The sequence below is a fragment of the Microplitis mediator genome, chromosome 2 (genome assembly GCF_029852145.1).
Source record: "Microplitis mediator isolate UGA2020A chromosome 2, iyMicMedi2.1, whole genome shotgun sequence".
Taxonomy (NCBI): Eukaryota; Metazoa; Arthropoda; class Insecta; order Hymenoptera; family Braconidae; genus Microplitis; species Microplitis mediator.
Window position 1 is genome coordinate 16,532,296 of NC_079970.1, and position 22,174 is coordinate 16,554,469.

The 22,174-nt window shown below is 30.0% G+C and overlaps 1 protein-coding gene across 2 annotated transcripts; it reads right to left on the bottom strand.

The window, feature by feature from the left end:
* Positions 1–8,519: 8,519 nt before the first annotated feature.
* Positions 8,520–22,091, bottom strand: LOC130678775 (retinal homeobox protein Rax-like). 2 transcript variants are annotated; one of them, XM_057486236.1, is made up of 4 exons: positions 21,701–22,091; positions 19,570–19,835; positions 13,258–13,342; positions 8,520–9,575 (listed from the first exon to the last, which is right to left on the bottom strand). In XM_057486236.1, exons 1-4 carry the CDS (start codon positions 21,771–21,773, stop codon positions 9,103–9,105), a joined length of 897 nt encoding a protein of 298 aa, XP_057342219.1. In that variant the 5' UTR covers positions 21,774–22,091; the 3' UTR covers positions 8,520–9,102. The 2 variants fall into 2 exon arrangements, with proteins under 2 accessions (XP_057342219.1, XP_057342218.1); XM_057486235.1 differs by having other exon boundaries at positions 19,570–19,844.
* Positions 22,092–22,174: the final 83 nt, after the last annotated feature.

Here is a 22,174-nt window from a genome sequence, read left to right on the forward strand (position 1 = left end):
ATATTGATTGAATCAAAATCTGGAAAGTCTTGAATACAATGATCGACGAGACCACGTGCTCTTTGTTTCTTTGAGACATTGTAGTGGGAATTGAGTGCATTAGCCGTCGCCTGCCAAGCACTAACACGCGTAAATAATTCCGCATAATTCGAGATATTTTCCCCTGCAAATTTTTGCAAAAAATACGAATTGAACCGCGCGATTATTATGCGAATTTGCTTCGCTTGCGGTAACGGCTCCTCCAATTGCATAAAAGCTCCTTGCATCCGGTTCACGAAAGATACTCCAGTTTCGTCATTACCCTGCTTAGCTGCGTAGATCTCTTGCAATAAGTCCTCATCGGTCTGTTGCGTTTGCCAGATTTTAAAATAGTATTTAAAAGTTTCCCAATTAATAAATAATTCTTCATTTTGATAATACCACTCAAGGACGTTGCCGTTAAGTGTATTGGTAACAACCGTAGGGAAATTCTCGAAAGAAATGTCATAGCTGCGCATACGTTGTTCTATAGTCCTGATATATTTTCGTGCATCAAATGACGACGTACGATTCCGAGAAGGAAAAGAAATATTCCACGATTTTACAAATCGACTGATTTCGTACAGATAAGTAAAATTAAAGCCCATTGCGCTCGTACATCCAATTGTCACGTTGTGTGGGTGATGGAACGTTACAGGCTGCATATGTGCTGGTATCATGTTAGATGGTAGTGGCTGCGTGTGCACATACGACGGTAACGTATGAATTGGTAGTGGGACCGTTTGATGCGCGTACGGTTCCTGCGCAGGTGCTTGATGTACAGCTGATGACACGCTGCTTGCTTGAGACGATTGCACGTATGATTGCGGGGCAAGATGGCCAGCCGTGAGGAGATTTGCTGCCTGTGAGACAGTGGCCGTTGAAAACAATTCTCTGGGCATCAATGTGCTAGAAATACAGCTATTTGGAAACGTTAGATTATTTCTAGCTTGTATTGCCGTTCCCGAATTCGATGATATCGGTAACGTATTGGAAGGTCGTGAGATTGTACCCGTCAGTGACGACTCTTGGCGTGCGGCTTGCAAGGCTGCAGATTCAGTTTGTAACTGAGCTATAGCATTTGACAAGACTGCTATTGAGCTCGCATTATTTATCTGTGCAGTTGGATGGCCAATCATATTATTTACAGGAATGTCGTTATTATTATTCACTGTACTGTTGTGTATACCTCCCGTGAGGTCTAGCAAATCATCAATGGCACTAGTCGTAGGAATTATTGAACTTGATGCTGGATTAGTCGGAAAATGAAGTAGATTGTGACCAATATTATTATAATTATTACTAGTAACTGCTGGAAGTGTTCTTGGAATCGGTGTCCTCGGCAACATGATGTGATGACTAATTAAGCTATTGAGATTACTGATAATTACAGAAATTTTATTCTAATTACAATTTTAATCTTCGACTAAATCTTTGCAGAAAAATAATTTATTTAAAATTATCCGATTACTATTAATAAATCTTCGAGTTAATAAATTATTAAATTTTAATTAATGAATCCCTGATGACTAACAAATTTTCATTTATTACTGCAAAGATTTTATTTGTAGTTTGCTTAAGTACTTAATTTATTTTGTCGAGCAAAAGATATTTTATTTTAAATCGGAAACGAGTATAATAATCTTTTATGTTACAAATTAAGTTATTTACTGGACTTAGAAGATATACGAACAAAATTTTAATTTTAAATTTTAAGTGTTTATTTTGCGTTGTTATTATCAAGTAAACTGTAAGGTAAATAAACACTAACGTCTCATATTATGACGCGTGTAGCTAGTATACGCTCAAGGTCACAGAACAATGAAATTTCTATAGGAACGAACCGGCACAAAAAAATTACAATGACGAATATTATTTGATACAATTAATAATAAATAAAAGAAATTTGGAAATTAATTATTTTGTAAAATTAGATGCTGGTGATGAGTGATAAAATGAAATGAAATTATGAATGTAGAAAAGTATATTTTTTCTGATACTGGTAAGAAATTTTTTTTTTAAAATTGATACTGGAAATTATTATAAAATTTTTACTGTAAAGCCGTGAGAAAAATTAATAAAATTTTTCGTTGCTGGTTTGAACTACTGCAAAGTCCCTGTTCGAGCGCCAGTTGAGACAAATCGCTTTTTGTCTTCGCGATTTTTACCAGCAGCCACCAGAATTCGCGGGTTGAACCCTGGCTTAGGCTGGCCTCTAACAAATTTTATTTTACTTGGACAGAGCAGTGGGCTGGAGTTCTTGCAAAGCAAAGACCCGCACTTATTCAAACTCGGCAACGTATGAGAAAACTTATCAACTTACCTCACGGCTTATAAAATTATAGAATATTCTTATTGATGGTCGAATTACTATTTGTAACTTAATTAATATTTATTTTATCAGACTATTTGATAAGCTTACCAGTAAAATAGGAAATAAATAGGATGAACAGATAGTGGATACAGTGAATGATTGACAATTGCAATGATTGTTTATTGCCAATTATAATAATAAAAATTACTTACAAGAAAGTGCAAGCGCTGGATATAATGTAGACAGATGCGTGGCACAGTATAATTTTATTTCGCGAATATATCACCGGTAACGTACAGTAATATTTAATGGAACTAACTTTGTTTATAATAATCAGTAAACTTGGACAGTAAAGTATATCGCAAGAGAATTGCTATTAATACAACTATAACGCAAATTAATTTCCCGATTTACAAAGTAGTTATCCGTATTAACAAAGTCGCAAATAAATTGCTAGTATATGACAGTAAAACTAAATTATACGTCTTATCACTAATTGATCCAGGATCGAAGTGAAGTTCAATCACCGTAAGGTCTTAGGGCTGAGTTTTTGGGCTCGCTCCCCACTTCCCCTCACGGTCATGCGTTGAGGTGATAACTAGTCATGTGACCATGGCACTATGACTAGCTTTAGGTGGTTTAGACGGCAACGAGACGGGGAAAAATGGGAACCGCAAGGCTGAGAGAGAAGATGACAATTCACATTGTCTCAATGTATTCAGTTTTAAGTCTTGTTGAGCCCTTTCGATTCCCACCAAGAACGTTCAAATCGGTTCATTCGTTCCAATTACATTTAATAAGTTTTATTTTTAAAAATTATGTAATTATAATCAAAATAGTACGAAATTATTTTTTTTTTTTCTAAATAATTGAAAATATTAATTCAGTTGCTCTGTATATTCTATAAAACCGAGTGTTTGTAGTAGAATGAATAAGTAGATCATATAAAAGTCTGTTCAATATAAGTAGGTTCGTCCAGTAGCTACCGTTCAGACCCAGCAATCAGAAGGACGGCAGTTCGCGCCCAGGTTCCAGCAGGATTCTCACTGAGTTTTTTTCACATCATTTACCTTACTTTAATAGTTTAAACGTTAATGAACACAAACTATTTTAGGTTAATAATATTAAAATTTTTTTTTAATTAAATTTATTTGCTTGCTTGGCCGATTGCTGGCTGCCATTAATTGGCCGACAGTCGAACGCCATTAATGGACCGAGGTTATCATTCCGACTATAAGCGGTTTATCGGCCAATTAAAATTGCCATTACTGAGCCATTAATCGACATTCTTGGCCTAGTAATGGCCCGATCTAGGGCCGATTTCCAAACTTTTTATTGGATACCAAGGCCGATTATTGCTGGACTCTACAGCCCGAGTAGAATTCTGGCTAATGAAGATGAGTTTAGAGCCAGTCACTAGCTCAACATTACCAGCTAGCAGATTTAGCTAATAACGAGCTCACCATTGGCTAATTTTTGTTTCAAGAATATTTTTAGCTCACCGATACCTTGTGAGTGAACAATATTTATTATTTACAGATGGCGCTGTACAAGAATGAAATCTTGACTCACCATTGCCTCACAGCTGGCTCAAAGTAATTTGTTATAGATGGCGCTATTTTCAAATTAATAAATTTCGACAATACCCTATTCAAAAATTCCCATAGAATCCACTCAACTGCGACAAAAACCGCATAAAATCCTATAGACTGTATTGGTTTCTATGCGGTTTTTGTCGCAGTTGAATGGATTCTATGGGAATTTTTGGACAGGGTAAGCATCAACTTAGTAAATAACAATAAATCAACCTAACCTCAAATAAGTATAGACGACGCTAGATAAAAATGTAACTGGAACTCACCAGTATCTCATGGTTATCCAACGAAAATTGGTTACAGATGGAGTTGTACAAAAAATGAAATTTACCTCATCAGTATCTCGTAGTTATCTTGTCGCTAATAGTTACGGGTAGCGCTACATAAAAATATAACTGCAACTCATCAGTATCTCATGGTTGTCTAGTTAACATTAGTTACAGATGGAGCTGTATAAAAAATAAAATTTACCTCGCCCATATCTCATGGTTATCTTGTCGCTAATAGTTACAGGTGGCGCTGCATAAAAATATAAATGTAACTCACCAGTATCTAATGGGTGTCCAGTAATTATTAGCTATAGATGGAGCTGCTTAAAAAATAAATTTCACCTCACCAGTATCTTATAGTTGTCTAGTCACTATTAGTTACAGATAGCATTGCATAAAACATATATGGATCATCAAATTGTAGTCGATTCAAACGAGCAGTAGCAGCCCAGTGGATAACACGCGAGACTCATCATCCCAAGGATCCGAGTTCAACTCCCGTCACCTCCCAACTGGACATCACGATTAATTCGATGATAAACTCATAAAAAAATTAATCTAAATACAAATTGTAAAGCCAGTGTAAAAAAAAGAAAAAAAAATTTTTTTAGCCAGCGATTAGCTATTTATAATTGCACACTTACTACCTCATTGTTTTAACCTAGCTATTGGATATATGTTTGAATCTATCCACTGGCTTGTTTTGATCAGTCAGCCATCGGCTAAGATGGCGTTACATAGTGAGGTTATGGCTGGCCAATTCTATTAGGCAGTGATGAGGTATAACTAAAATCTGTTAGCTACGGGCTGGCCACCTATGAAATTTAATTCTACTCGGGAGACATGATGCACTAAATTCTTTTAAAAGAAAATCCTATAAGATTAGTTCTTAACACGTGTTGTTTTGTCAATGCATTTTCTTATGCTTGTCTAAATAAATTGCGTATTACTTTAGCCATTATAGAAAAGTTTAATTGGTTAATTTTTGATTATCAAAACAAAAAAAATCTAATTTTACATCTTAATATGGCTGTTATTAGTAATATAAAAAGATGCCGCTAAAATAAATAACTAGAGCCAATTTCATAAAATTATACTCACAACTCGGGTCATTTACATGGAATATTTCTAAGACCTCTCAAATATATAGGGCAACAATTGTTGATTTGTGTAATCAATGGGAAATAATAAAGAATATTAAATATGATTAAGCAATAATTTATTCAACACGTGAGAAATACAAACCCGTTCTCTACAAGATAACCGATAAAATATCAAACATTTATCATTATCAATTATAGATTATTTATAATCATTGTCATTACAGTCACGTACAGAAATAAGTATAATTTACAAACAAGTAGTTTATTATCGATATCACTGAGGAAGCGACAAAAGTTAAAGTTTCATTTAATGCATTCACGTAGAGAGCTAAATTAAAGAGCATGTGTTTATGCATATATGAATAACCTTCAGTACATATAAGTATGTATGTATAGGTAAAATATACAGTTTAAGACCCCCGACGGTGTTCTATGCACACGCATGCCTTGACGCACCTTTTATCAAGCGTAAAATGCTCTTTATTCGGTAAAATCAATCTCATGGAAAAGGTCCCCTTTCGCTTGTACTTTCGAAATAACGGATGCTTTGATCTTTTCATTGGAACATCATCTGACTGTTAGAGAATCTTCATACTACAGCAATAAATCGCTCAATTTCATCGTCAAAATGTAGATCCAGCTTTTTTATTGAGCTTAATATACTACCTTACATATATCTCAATACATCTTTTAAGAGAAAAATTCTATAAAAAAAAAAATTTTTTTTAAGAAAAATATATTTTGATAATTTTATCAACAAAAAAACAAATAATGCTATTGTGTTTAAAAAAAAAAATTACCCATTATTATTAACTTAACTGTACAGCAATAATTTATTTCGTATTTATGATAGCAAAAATTTAATGCTTGTAAAATAAATTTGTATCGTAAAATTAATTGACGATAATGAGGTGCTTATAAAAGGGAGTATAAATTGCCTAGGGGTGGATCATTGAAAGTGGTCGGTCTAAAATCCCCTTAATCGTGCGACACATGTATCAGTTACTAAAGCATCAGGATAGAATTTATTACCACGGCTAAGCCTATATCGTTGCTCTCAGTATTATTATTATGTCGAAATTACGAGGGGTAAAGAAAATAAGACACGATTCGTGGTATAAGCTCACGCGGGGCCCGCGTCGTAACGCCAAGTGAAGCGACCCCTTAATGCCCAAATGCATCCTAATGGTCTTAATGAAGTGTGTACACTCGTCGTATGAAGGTGAACCGAGTTTAGACCATCATAATGACACTAATTTTTAAGCATAACCGTACACTCAGTTTAACAACGTGCGAACGTGTAAATGTTCTCAAAGATTTTTCTGCGGGCAAATGACACAATATATTACTTATAATAACATTCCCAAAGTCTTTAGTTTTATGTTTGCTTATTCGTTTCTTCTATAATTTCTTAAACTATAATAGACTTCATAAAATTCCCACAGTCAAATTGAAAAATAAAAAAAAAAAAATAATTGAATATTTTTTTATTTACAGAAATTTACGTTTATTTTAAATTATTATTTTGCTTAATTTAATCTGATGGGAAAAAAATGATCATTATTTTGATTGTATATTATTTTCATTATTATTATAATGATATAAAGTTATTTTGTAGATACAATGAAACCAATTATACATCAACGATGGATAATGTACTAATTGATGTCATTCACTGATATATGTTAAAAGAGGATGTCATTAAGGCTCGCTTCAACGTCACATCAGATCATTTTGCATGAATTCTTTTCATACCGACGCTTCCGCGCGACTTTTATCCCGTGACGTGAGAGAAAAACCAGGCCTATCTCAAGAAAAAAACCAAGTGAGAGCAAAATATAAAACAGTAAAAATAAAAAAAAATTAAAGAAAAAAATAATATAAAGAGAGATGAGCTAAGACAAGAGGTAAGTGATAGAAAGAGAAGAAAAAAGAGTGTAAGTATGAAGTGAGCATATTACCATTGAGAATAAGGACCTGAGCTTCGAGATGGGGGCCGCTTGGAACGAAACGGGGGTGGTGACAGGGTACAAATGGGGTGGTACAATGGGCACTAATGGATCTCAAGCCGCCGCGAGAGGCGCTGCTTTTAATCTAATTGTCCTCGGTAGTCGCCGCGATTTACAACAGTGGTTAGCAACTTGCTAGGTACCACATATTTTTTTATACCTTTAATACTAAAGATAAATTATTTAATAAGTTTATTATGAGCCATTGAGTTTAATTGCTAATTTATACGAATAAAATTGAGATAATAAATTAAAGATACGTTGAAATTAATTGCTATATCATTTTTTTAGAGAAATATATTTTGTATAAAGCTTTGTAATTAAAATATTAATTAAATAGAAATAAAATCAAATTTTTAATTAGATTTTAATTGAATTCCTCGAAATAAAAACTTGTTTTGTTTAAAAAAAAAATAGCTTTTGTTAAATGACGACAGATAATTTGTCGTTTTTATAAAAATCAATTTAATCATATAATTTAATCATACATTTTTATCACATTTCTATTTTATTATGATATACTTTTTTTTTGCTTGTATTGTTATCATAAATCCAATGAACTGATGGTCGGTAGACAGGTGGTGAAGATAATTGTCTACGACTCATCGTCCCCAGTGGAATCGTAATAACAACTTATGATCACCAAAACACAAATTGATATAATCTCATAGATAATATATAAATAAATTGGTCGAATTGTAATTGCTATTGTGCGTGTCACGATTCGTAAACCACGTATAGAAAAAAATAAATGATGAATAAAGCTAAAAAATATATAAATTCAACTCTTTTTAAACTATTAACTAAAATTCTATACGTTGGATACGTTATTAAAAAAAAAAACAAAAGAATACACACCTCATATTAATAAAGAAAAAAAATTTACGTAGTTTTATACGTTTTAGTAATAAAAATATGTTATTAATTCATTGATTTTACTAATAGATTTTATAAATTTTTTTATTCAAGTATATTTTCCGATTTAATATTTAGTAAAATCATTAAAACTATATCTCACTATTAAATGCACAATAATTGTATAAGTATGAGTATACAATTGAACCGTCAAATATGTAATTCGAGTTCCATTTAAAGTACTTGGATTAATCATAATTATAGAACAGTTATCAGCTAAATAAATAAATAATAATAGTCATAATAATAAAAATCTTGTTATTATTTTTAAATTTTATATATTTAATGTTCTGCTTCATTTCATTTTAAACGTTATATAATGATTTATTACCTACATATTTACATGATTAATTTGATAATTTAATATAATACAATTTTATAGTACAAAAATTATTAACGAATATATTTTTCAATTTATTATTTTTTATTTTATTATTATCGTTATTTTTTGTATGATTTTATCGATATGTTTACTATAAAAAAAAAAAAAAAAAAAAAGTTATTGCTAGTAAATAAATAAAAAATGGAAAATCAACCACTATATTATACTGTGGCGGTTGGGTTATAAACAAATAATAAACCAGGGTAATGTTAATGATGAAATGTGGTTTTCAATAAAACAGATTGCTACACTCTATATACATAATCACTAAAGAAACGGTAACTATTATCGGTTGTTTATTTACACATAAATCGTTATCACAAAATCTAGAACTTTCAACTTTCAAATGAAATAAATAAATAATTCACTTTCTTATAATTATTATTAATATACCTATATCGTCAACCCACTCTAGTTTGTCTTTGGTAAACTCGTCACTCACATAATTATGTATTTTAAAAACTTTCAGCTCCGAAAATAAATATTTATTATTTTTCCTAATTTCCCGATTTACGAATAACTTCTTCAGCTTTGACCCTAAGTACTTGTGCACTCTGCCTTCTTATTTCATCTTCAGAAGATGTTGAATCATCATCACGATCATTTTTTGAACTTAAATTTTGTGGAATATTCTGAACATCCATAAGAAGCGGATGAATTTGCTGTAGCTGTGAATTAAGTTGATCACGTTGATGTTGCTGTTGTTGTTGTTGCTGTGGCTGATGTTGAAGCTGCGAGTGAGCTAATACACCGGTTGAATTAAAACCGACAGGAAGAAGTGAATTTAATGATGATAAAGGTAGCCCCATATATTGTGATAATAATGCAGCTTGAAGAGGTGCTGGTATTTTAGAAGCATTTGCCGGTGATACCCAGGGTGAAAATACTGATGGCATATACCAGGGAAATCCACCACTTGGAGTCGATGGATTATGCATCAATGGTGGAGCAAGTGATAAATCGTTTATATCTGAAACAAATAAAATAAATTAAATAAATTACTGATAATTTAACAAGAGTCTTATTATACTAATGTATATAAGGTTTCCGAACATTTAAACGAATTCGTTTTGTTCAACTTGACTCCACCCTTGAAAATCGACTCTCAAACTTGCCTTTATATTCTTTATGCCACGATCGATGGGGTTTGATTAAAAAATAAGGGAAAAAAAAGTCCCTTCATGCGGCTACTCAATAGAATGAATACAGCCGTAAGTACCGACTAACATCAAGGGGTAAACAAGACATCTTTTTATATTTTGTTTATTTTTTTCTACATTTATTTTTTATTTTCATATTAGTCAAAAAGAATGGAATATACGAATAAAATAGTATATTTTTGAAGTATACATTTTATTATAAATCATATTGATATATACTGTTTAAAATTTCCTTCGAAATTCGCAGTAAATTACTTGAAATTATTGGCAATTTCAAATCAGTTAGAAATATTGAATATAAATAGGATTATAAATCGACTTATTTAGATACATGATTTTTAGATTACTTGTAAATTTCCAAGTCATAAATGTCATAAAAATTAAAATCACAATGTATTTTATTTTAATAATTGATTCGTTATTGATCATAAGTCAATTAATTTCAAATATTTATTCATTTTTAATGTAATAGTTATTCGAAAAACCACAATTTTCCTCGTGAATTCCTTTTTTCCATGTACAATTAATTTATAAATACTTTAAATTTCATGACAAAGCTTTAATAAATTCACAGTTATGAAAAACTAATCAAGGTTTTAAAAAAAAAATTAATATTGTCATTTAAAAATTTCTTAAAATTCAAATCCAACTCAATGTCTTGATTAATCGAATATAAAATATATATTATCAAATAGTTACATTGTATTTTCATTAAAAATTACGCTTTAATTTCTTTCATTGTGTAAAAAATCGATTTTCATGTCAAATAAATTAATTTTATTAAATTTCGATATCAATTATCCTTGATAATTAAAAAAGTTTTTGGTAATGGTCTAGAAGTGGGTTCCATGCGTTTTGAGCACCTGACAAAAAATCCCCGACAAAATATCTCTGGATAAAATATCCCCAGTTTTGTGTCAGTTTTTTTGGCTTTTTTCACTATTTTTGCTTTCTTTTCATGGGGATATTTATGGGGACAAAATATCTCCCATAATATTATTATATAATATTTGCCACTTTCACTATTTTTGCTTTCTTTTCATCGGGATATTTTGTCCGGAGATTTTTTGTCGGGGATATTTTGTCAGGTGCTCAAAACGCCTGATACCCTAGAAGTGGGGCTCCACATATTTTTCAAAGTTCCAAGTGCTTACACCTTAAAGATCTATAATTAAACTTTTTCCACGTGTTCAGCCACATGGCGGATTAAATTTTCTGTATGTGTTTTTTTCTTTAACACTAGATATCCATCCGGACCTTGCAATCAAATTGTACAAAATTGATAAAAATAACATAAATCATGCTACTTTTCAAAATTAAATTTTTTCTAATAGATATAAAGGAGGATGGGGTAGAGCGGACCACCTAAGCCAATTATTACTTTTTGTGGCTTTCAACCATCAGATCACTTTAATTTTGTTCTATTTCGAACCAATTCATGGACATTTTGCCGAAATTCTGGAAAAAAATTTTTATTTTGTGGAGCAGAGGCCCCCCTCCAAAAAATGATAATTTTTTTTTTCTTAAATGTTTTTATCATTCAGAATGTATTTCTTCACGGAAAAAAGAGCAGTTGAAAAATTACAGTTTCGTATAGTAGTAAAGCGCTCCGAGTCTGAAACTGTAAAAATTACATTTTTTACCAGTAAATTTTACAGAAATAACAAATATTACAGTTTCAGACTCGATATTGTCGATTTAAACTGTAAAATTTGCTGCTTAAAATTGTATTAATTTTATTACTATAACAAATTTCTAAAATTACAGTTTAAGCTTTAATGCTTAAAGATTTTTGCCCCGAAAGCCCTTTTTACTGTAGAAACTGTAATTTTTCTGTGTTTCTGTTGACAATTATTTTTGATTTTATATTACTCAAAAAAAATTTTTTAAGGTGTAATAAATCGTTTCCCCTCGATTAGCTTAACTACTAATTGTTATTTAGTAAAAAAAAAAACAATTCTATATTTCTTATTTGTCATTATTTTGAAACCAAAAAACGGGTTTTTTTATTTTTTAGATTACAGATCATTTTGCATTATTTAAAAAATTTTATCAATTAAAAAATAAATTATTATTTTCGAATATTTTTAGTGGCCAAATTTGCCCCAGCTATAGAGAATCAGCCGAAAAATGGATTAATGTATTAAATTTTTTATAATTTGACAATAAAAATATAAAAGAATCATTTTTTAAGAATTTTCAGCTGGTTCATTTTGCCCCAGGTGTCATGCGTAGGGCTAAAAATGCGCAAATATATCAGATTTATAGTAATTAGACGAAAAATAAAAAAATTTTTGTTGATCAAAATTTCAGGGGGGCTACTCGGCCCCACCCTCCCCTAAGTAATTTTATATAATACCGTAAGAAGGACGGTGGCGATGGAAAGGTCTAACTAAGAGTTACAAAAGATTTTTGATCTCTTGTAATAGTGAAAATCGGCATATTATTTGTGTTATTTCAATACTTTTAATGTGTACAACACCTCACCTAACATTTTGTTGCAAGTAGTTTGGACGGTGTCTGCCTCTCTTTGCTAGAATAGTGTCTAGCTGAAGCCCACAACACTGTTTTACGCCGGCGCGTACTAGTAGGAGATGTAGTCTAAGGCAAGAGTGCGTTAACACAGCCTTACTGACGAGTCCGTTAACGTACTCAGGACGAAACTACAAACATTATGGCAAATAGGCATATACCTTAAGTTTTGGTGGTTGACTTAAGAGTCAATACATAGAATGACAAGTAAAATATGTCATTAAGTGCAGTGTAGCACGGAACTGAAAAATAACTAACAATATCGCTAAATCAAGCATAATTTATACCTTTGGTATACACTTATAACTTACTGTGGCTTAAATAACACCTAATTGATTGAGAAATGATAGAGAATGAAATTGGTTTCAAGGCAATTTGTCTATATTTGGATTTTTGCTTGATATAAACAGGTAGAGCCCCGATTATAGACCATTACTCAATTTTTTATACTGTATGAACGATTATTATTAAAAAATGCTAAAATTAAAACATTTATTTTTATTAAGACTAAAAATTTTTTCAGAGTTTTGCATCATATAACACGTATACACGATCGTCAGTAAGAATGATGGTCGAGATAGAAGTAGACACGATTACCGAATATGAGGCCACCCTTTCGGTAATTCTTTTCCTGACATTAATCGTTATTCGAGCAGGTGTGTCAACGGGTGTTGATCGTAATATTCTCTAATTATACCGGTATGACAAACATGTCATTAATAATAAAAAAAAACTAAATAGTACACTCTTAAACCAAGTGTGTAGTCAAAATTAACACAATTTTCAAATAACATTGAAATGCTGTAAGCAATCCATAGATATATAACACACACCGTGTATATATAATGTGTTCTAAGTGACTACAAAAAACTAGTTTCACTTATCGTCTTAAACACGGAACACTTCTAACACATTTGGTTTTAAAGTGTAATAATAATAAAATAATTTAATTCATATTACCTTGACCAACGTGCATATAACTTGGATCACGTCCCAGTGTTTTCTCCTTTTTGCGCCATTTCGCTCGACGGTTTTGAAACCACACCTGCAAGTATTAATTTCAATTATAAATTATTAAAGATTTAATAGTAAATTGGTATTTAACCAACTCATTAAAACTTATTAAGTCTATTTTATTGGCATCGACAATATCACGAGCAATTAAATTGCGGATTAGATTCATCCCCTGGAGCAAAATGGTAGAGAGAGCATAAGAGAGGGATAATAAATTAAAGAGAGAAAGGATCATCTCCTATGATACCTGACAATATATGTAATCCACAGAAGGGGTAAAAAAGAGCATGAGAACCTCGACGAGAAACGAGTACGTATATCGACTAACTAACAAAAGCTTCCTCTCCGGGCTGATTAAGCTAATTGTTAACAATTATCCTGATTTCCTCTGGACGCCGAGCCGCAGTACTATACTGAGCAATCCCCTTCCACCCAGTGATTTTCCCCAAGTTCTGTGGACCCCCAGCTTTCTCGTGCTTGCCACACAACCCCCTCGACGCAACACTAAATGCTTTCACTTTTCGCTTGAGTTACCCTGGATTTTTTAGCGACCACCTAGCTGAGTTTTACATACAGAATCGTTATTATTGTTATATCAATTTTATCTTCTTCTATACTTGATGATAAATTCAATATGTATCAATAAAAAATGTTTTCATTTTCATATGACAATGCTCGTTCCAATGAAAAGCCCTCAAGTTATTTTTAGAACAATTTCATTTAATACTCAAGTTAAAATTTTTATCGTTAATATTGCATTGAAAGAGAAAATCACTTTTATAAAAAAAAAATACTTTCTTATTGATCTAACAAATCAATTTATAGCAAATAAGCAATAAAGTTTTTTTTTTTTATTGAAGAAATTATAATCTATTTTGTAGTAATTTTTTTCAAAAAAAAATTTACTTATTACGGAAAAAAAAAAAAAATATTTAATTTTAGAGTTAGTAAAATTTTGTCAGATAAAATTTCTAAAAAAGAGAGTAAATTCTTCAGTCAAAAAATAACTTTATCGCAAATTCGCGATAAATTAATTTCTTGGAACAAGAATGTATTTTTTTTTTATATTTGTTAAATTAAATAATGAATTCGTGAATGAATAAAAATAATTATTCGAAACATAATTTAACAAAAAATATATTTCTAAATCAACACTTTCTTAAAACAATTATTTTGTAGTCAATATTTTTGGAAACAATAAAAAAAAGTACGATAATTATTTACTTTGGAGTAATATTATCGATTGAGTATTTTATGCCGTATTTTATTAAACGATTACTATGTCTGATGTCGGACTGTTAAATTTTAATTAAATTAATATTATAAAATTTCTATATATTGATAGATTCGATAATAAAGTACTTGAAACAGTTATACTTGAATTGGACTCTACAACTATAACGATTATAGAATGGGAATTGAGAATAAAAAATAATTTCTGGATTCAATGAATGAAGAAAATAGTGAACGAAATGATTGGTGGAAAAACGTCATCGAACGATCACCCATTATCGTATCATCGTGTAGGCCTGAGGTTGAATTGAACAGCACGAGAATCGAGGGTTGGGAAACGTGTCCATTAATGTGAAAAAAATAGTGAGAGCAGCTTGCCAGCTATTACGGATTCGAAATCGAGTGTAACCAGGATATTTCAGGGGAGATAGATTGAAATAAAGTGGCCGTGGCACCACTGCGCCTGGCGGATCATTTAGCGGTTTTGTCGAGCGACGGCCAATTGCCGGCATTGTCGCTTCGCTGTACCACAATGGGCCAATCGGAATACTCTATCTCTTTTCATCCCCCGCGAAAGCTTGCCTCCGCGCACTGCATTCCGTTGTCGCGACCCGCCACAGCCTCCGCTCTCTCATTCACCCCTCGGACGTTCAATGTTCTACGCTTTCTGTTCCCTCGAGCTTATTCACTCGCTACTCGCATCATCCTCTACTCTCTTCTAATCGTTTCACTCACAAGCGCGTTATTTGGGTGTCAGATAGTTACGCTAATCCAGTAACCAATTTTAGCCAGAACAAGAATTATATATATATATATATATATATATATATATATATATAATCCATCATATGAAAAGAAAATTTCTCGTACCCGTTATTTTTATTCTTTATTTTTATATTTTAAGTAAATTTTATAAAAATTCAACTATTGTATTTGTCCTCATGACGCAACTTTACAAAAATTTTAGCATTTTCTACTTAATTTAGTCAAGTAGGTTCCAAAAATACTGTTGGTTAAAAAATTTATATATGTATTTATAATATAAATATATATATAAATTTTATATATATATGGGGCATTCCGCACCAAATCGACAGCTTTGGAACCCGACTCCTTTTGATTTGGCTGAAAATTTTTTTCTGTTTTTCTACCCCATCAAAAACGTTTCTCATAATTTTTTCAAATTTTTTAACCCAACCAAAAAAAAGTTATGAATTTTTGAAAAAAATGGCTTTTTTTTCAAATAGATATAACTTTTTCCGAATTCGACTGACTGGGACATTTTTTTTTTTCAAAATTTTTATTTTAAATGAACTTTTCGAAAAAAAATACAAAAAAAATATTGCAACCTACCTTGGTTGTTTTTTTTTTTTTTTAGATTTTTGGAAAAAATCGAAAATGTTTCGATGTTTACCATTTTTGATTTTTTTTTATTATATAAAACTTTGACATTTTCTGCAAATCCTCAAATTTTTTCGAACTGATGTTTTTTCGATCAACATTTTTTTTTTTTCAATTGAAAAAAAATTTTTTCTCAACTAACGTTATTTCTCATTACACCACGCTAAAACTTTTTGAGAGTGCTCAGAAAACTTCTAAATTTAAAAAGAAAAAAGAAAAACAAAAAATTGAAATGCACGGAGAAAAAAAAAATGGGAATTTTCTCAATTTTGTTTAGGGGAAATTCCTTTGTTAACATAGCAAGTTTTGCTTTATCAACATAGGAAATTTTACTAGAAAAAAACGAGAATATGACGATACTTTATAGAAACTACCTACAAATTATAAGGATATCTTCTATATTACCATTCAAAAAATTTCTATGTATACATAGAAGAATTTCTCTGTTAATATTGCTGAAATTCCTATACTAACATGGGTATTTTTACTATGTAAGCATAGGAATTTTTCCTATTTATCAGAGTAATTTCTTCTATATGTTGACATAAGAATTTTTCCTAGGTTGGCAAAGAAGAAATTCTTCTATTAACGTAGGAAATATTCCTACGTTGACGTAGTAAAAATAACTATGTTGACACAGGAAAAAGTTTTATGTCAACATAGAAAGCTCGCTCAATTGCCTTCAATTTTTAATATACAACTCAATGATTTAAATATTTTTTCTAATAGATAAATGATTTGAAAAATTTATAAAATATTCTAAAAACCAATTTTATGCAGGTTGTCACTGAATATAGCCACAATTTTCAACCGACCGCCTTGAAACTTACGTTTTTGGTATTTATGTACGTATTTCGTGGGTGACTAACTCGATTAAGTTTGAAAATGAGCTCAATCGGTAGATTAATTTAGAAGATATAACATTTAGAAATTAAAAAAAAAAAAATTTAGATTTTTACTGATCCTTTCTTCAATAACTTTTGAATGTGACAACTTATCGAATTTCTACGAAATGCATCTGAAAGCTCTTTAAATAAACTTCAATTTTCATGTTTATATATATGCCTAGATCAAAGAAATTACATATCTCATCACTCATTAAATGAAATTTTGCTATTGCATTCTTTTCTAATGATGTTAAAAAAAACTTTTTTTGTGGCTTTCCCATTGCCTCCGATTGTAGCTATAAACTTTTCACATACACACGCAGATATGTGTATGCATCACGAAATCTACTTCTATTTCGGCTGCCAAATGGCCTTTTCTAAATTAGTTCGAACTGAATTATTTCTTTGAGTTGTCTATTGTTTAGTATAGTTATGAATATAGTTCACAATTCAAAGCTTTATCAATAATTATTGTCCTTTTTTATAATCATATATTATCCTAAGATAACCAATGAAGTTTTAAATAATATGCGCAATACCCAAATATAAACTATTAATGTTAAATTTAATTCAAATATTAATTTTCGAAAAAATTATGAGCGGCATTCATTAAATTCAATCGTATAAAAGAAATTAATATATAAAACAAAGAAAATTATTTCTGGTACATAATCTTTTTTAATTAGTAAAAAAAAAAAGACCACAACAACTTTAAACTCGGGTCAATTATTCCGTTTTTTTTTTTTTTTATTATTATTAAAATTATTCAATTAGTAAAACACTTTTAAATAGTTATAAGTTAATTTTCATCATTGTAATCGACCATAATAATTGGTCATTGTTGTATGAAACATAAAAGAAAATTACTAGACAAGATTTTGAACAATAGCTTGGTAATTAGTTAAGTGGACGACAACGAGCTTGAGTAGCAAGAGCATACCCAAGTGAGCGCTTTTAAATCCTTATACTTTCTCTCTTTCTCTATCTTTTTCGCTTCATCTCTCTTTTATTTTCGCTATTCCGTATAGTTCTTCTTTACAGGAAAACCCATTAGTATAGTAAAGTCATCTTTTTTTTTTCCAAACTAAGCAATGAGGTAAACAAAAATTTACATCGTTCTCTTGCTAACTTCGAAGCAAATTCTAGTAAAAAATAATAATTTCCTTAATTGAGGATCAAAATACACTGCAAAGAAAAGCGATATATAAAATAAATGAAATAGATAAGGTGATATAACTTATAGAAAAAGTAAATTTGTAAGCTCAATATTACTCCGCTCAATTAAACGAATACTATTTACTAATAACCGTTAGAAATTTTATGTTAAATTTAACACAAATGATGTGTTCCAAACGGTCTATCTGAATTTTTGTGATGTTAATTCAACATATTGCGTTTGGTTTAATCGATAACACATATTTTATATTAAATAATTGAACCCATAGAATCTGTCATGTGTGCACTTTTTTTTTTTTTGCATAAATTCAACAGATTTATACTCTCGAAAACTGAATTTGTGAAAATTAGTGAATATTCACTATTTTCTATTGAATTTCGCTAATTCACTTTTAGAGATTAGTGTTAAAATTAACTTATATATATGGGGCATTCCACACCAAATCGACCACTTTTGAACTCGACTTTTTCAAAATTCGACTGATTGGGACGTTTTTTTTTATTCAAAATTTTTCTTTTTAAATGTACTTTCCGAAGAAAAATACAAAAAAATGATTGCAACCTATCTTCATTGTTTTTTTGCAGATTTTTGAAAAAAATTCAAAATTTTTCGATGTTTACCATTTTTGATTGTTTTTTTTCATATAAAACTTTGACATATTCTGCAAATCCTCAAATTTTTTCAGAGTGATGATTTTTCGATTCATATTTTTTATTCCCAAATAAAAAACAAAATTTTTTTTAACTAGCCTTATTTCTCATAACACCATGCTTAAAATTTTTGAGTGCTCAGAGAACTTTGAAATTTGGAAAAAAAAAATAAAATTAATTAAGTTAAATGGTAATCATCGAAATAATTTGAATTTTGTAAGAAAAATCAAGTTAAAAAATAGAAGGACCTTCTGAATAATTTTTTTGTATTTTTTTCTGAAAACTACATTCAGAAACGAATAAAATAAAATAAAAAAATTTTCGTTTGGTCCATTTTTGGACCGATGCTGGAGATTAAAAAACAATTTTTTCCACATTCATTGTTTTATGGTTAAAATAATTTTTTTTTTAATTCCCATCAGGGGAGTGTTTAGCCAAACAATACTAATTTTGTGGTATTTTTCGAACAACACAAGAAATGTGTTACATCCCTGATTAAAAGAAACGATTTGCAGTGTTAAACTCCCATAAGAAGGGTGATTCAAAAGTATTTAAAGTACTTAAAAGCATCAAAAAGTATTTAAAATTTTTTCTTTCTAATCGTTTTAAATCGTTTCTTTTAATAAGGGATTCCGAAATTTCCAATTATTTAATATAAATATTATGTTAAAGAAAATTTACACAGATTGCTTGCGTTGAATCAACAGATTGATGTGATGGAAATCAACACAAAAAATTTGCGAAACAATTCTTCAACACAAATACACAAAATTTATAACTGTGTATAATATGACTACACCATGAAATAACACCAGTACGCCAGTGTAAGTTCACTTTAAAACCGTTTTTTGTACAATTATAAGAAGATTACTAATAACGAATTGAAATTTAAATAAATATTTAAACTGACCTGAACTCGAGCTTCCGAAAGCTCCAAGCTCGATGCTAGCGCTTCTCTATAATTAACATCAGGGTACTGAGTTTTCTCAAATGCCTTCTCCAATTGATGAAGTTGATGAGTGGTAAATGTTGTACGAGATCTTCGTATTTTTTTAGGTCGATCCATATCATTCATTTCAGGTAAATCAGATATCGTCGGTAATTCCTTGAAATCTGGTATGTCAGATTCTCCAGATCCTCGTACATTACGTACTGATTCCAATAAATTAGCATGATCTGAAATATCTATAATTAAAATAAATTGTCAAATACATTTTGTTAATTTAAAAATTATCTTCAATAATCCAGTTTTATATTAACAAAAAATAAAATAAAATAAGAGCATCCTTAAGTACGCGGAGGATGAGTTTAAAAAAATAGTAAAAATGATGAAAACAAAAAAAATTAAAAATAAATATTCATAATACAGTTCGAAACGAATATAGGATACACGTGAATTGAAAAACTATAAATTCAACTGTACATTATTTTTTATTTCATTTTTTATAAGCTTCTTGATACCCAATCGTTACCCAACGAGGCGATTTATGGATCGTCAATATGATCCATATATCGATGACGTCTGACCGACGGATTTGCCAATTTTTAATCCTCAAATATTTTATTTTTATAGTCCCCTTGAATACTGACAACCCTCTACTGATTTTTTTTCTCCACCTCATTTCTATGTATATACATATATATATATATATATATATATATATATATATATATATATATATATATATATATATATATATATATATATATATATATATATATATATATATATATATATATATATATATATATATATATTGTATCTCTCGCCTGATGCTGTAGACCTCTCGAACCTGATATTAGTACACATGTACATTTGCCGATTTCGTTTCAGCATAAGCAAAACCGTTATTGCCGATTAGTAAATATTGTTTTACAATCTCTCGTTTCTAAACTTTAAAACTAAACGACTTTTATTATCCGTCACATATTACATATAACAAAAAATTTTACATGATAATTAAAATTAAATAAACTTAATTACAATATTGATCAATCAATTATTAGTTATAAAAATAATTTTAAATTAAATATTAATTTAACTAACTAAAATAATTTATGTCCCTATTAGATAGATTCTAATATTAATCCTATATTCAGGATACTTTGGATAATATGAGGTATCATGAGTAGAATGTTATGCTGAGTCTGCAGATAAGATACTTATACTATCTCACACACGTCTCGGAACATCCCCATGATGTTTATATAGACCTATATGTATATATTACTATATATTCCTCATCTAATAAACACAACCCAACGTATTCAGCATCAGGTAATCGCACTCACACGAGCGCGCCAACAGACACGCGGGCATGTAGAAGCTAATCCATTATGAATAGAGAGATTTTAATGTTTTTATGACGTAGCACAATGGGGTACCCACTTCATGTCCAAGCTCACTTCATTGATTTTTATAAAATGTTGTACCAAAGCTACACTCTGCTTTTAAGAGATCATACGATTTAATGGGGGGGGGGGGGAAATGATAAAAATACTAATGTCCATTATTTTTCATTTACGGATTTTAAATTAATTACACTCTTATATAATACCTTTATCTAATTTTTATTTTGACACTATTGTTATATATACCTCCAGAGAAGGATACATATATAGAATAATACAATAATTGAAGACAAATTTAATAAATACACCAAAATATTAATTTTGTCTAACTTTCTCATAATTACTCTAATAAAATTTAATTGTTTATAATTTATGATAACTTTGTATTATTAACATAAAATTTATTCTACATTATTTGATTATAAATTTTGAAATATCAGTTTGCGGAAAGATATTCAGTTCAAATATTTGTTGAGAAAAAAATCAAAGAACGTTAAGCAAATTTATTCACATTAAAATCACTTTAATATATGAACTATTTTTTATCTTTTATTTATTAGGTTAAATTTAAAAAAAATACAATACTGGTTAAACTAATAAGATAAATTTTATCAAAAAAATTGAATAAAAAATGCATATTTTTTCGAAGAGCTAGTTAGTTAATTAGTTAAATAAATAAAATAAATTACCTTCATCTTTTGCGTGGCCTAAAATCTGATCAATGCTGTAAACATTCCTTTTTTGATTACAAGTTTGCGCCATATTTTCTTGTATCGATATAACCAAAATTATTATAACAATTATAATTAAACAAACAAACAAACAACCATTGAACACTTTAAATAAAAAACAAATTTGATAATAAAAACCACGTGATTAGTAAAAAAGTATTTCAGATAAATTTTATACTTCCACCCTTAATTGGCACGTAAATAAAATAATAATAATATGTAATTATATTATTATGAAACTTTAAATTGTCACAATATACAATTGTGAAAACAGAATTAACAAACCAACCCTCGGGTAAAGCACGACTACCCGGTGCGGTAACTGTCAGAAGAATGCGTGATTCAACGGCGCAACACGGACTACCCTTAGTAAACGAAAGTGCAGCCCTTAATATCACGTATATTCGCCCCACCTCATTCACACTGACACCG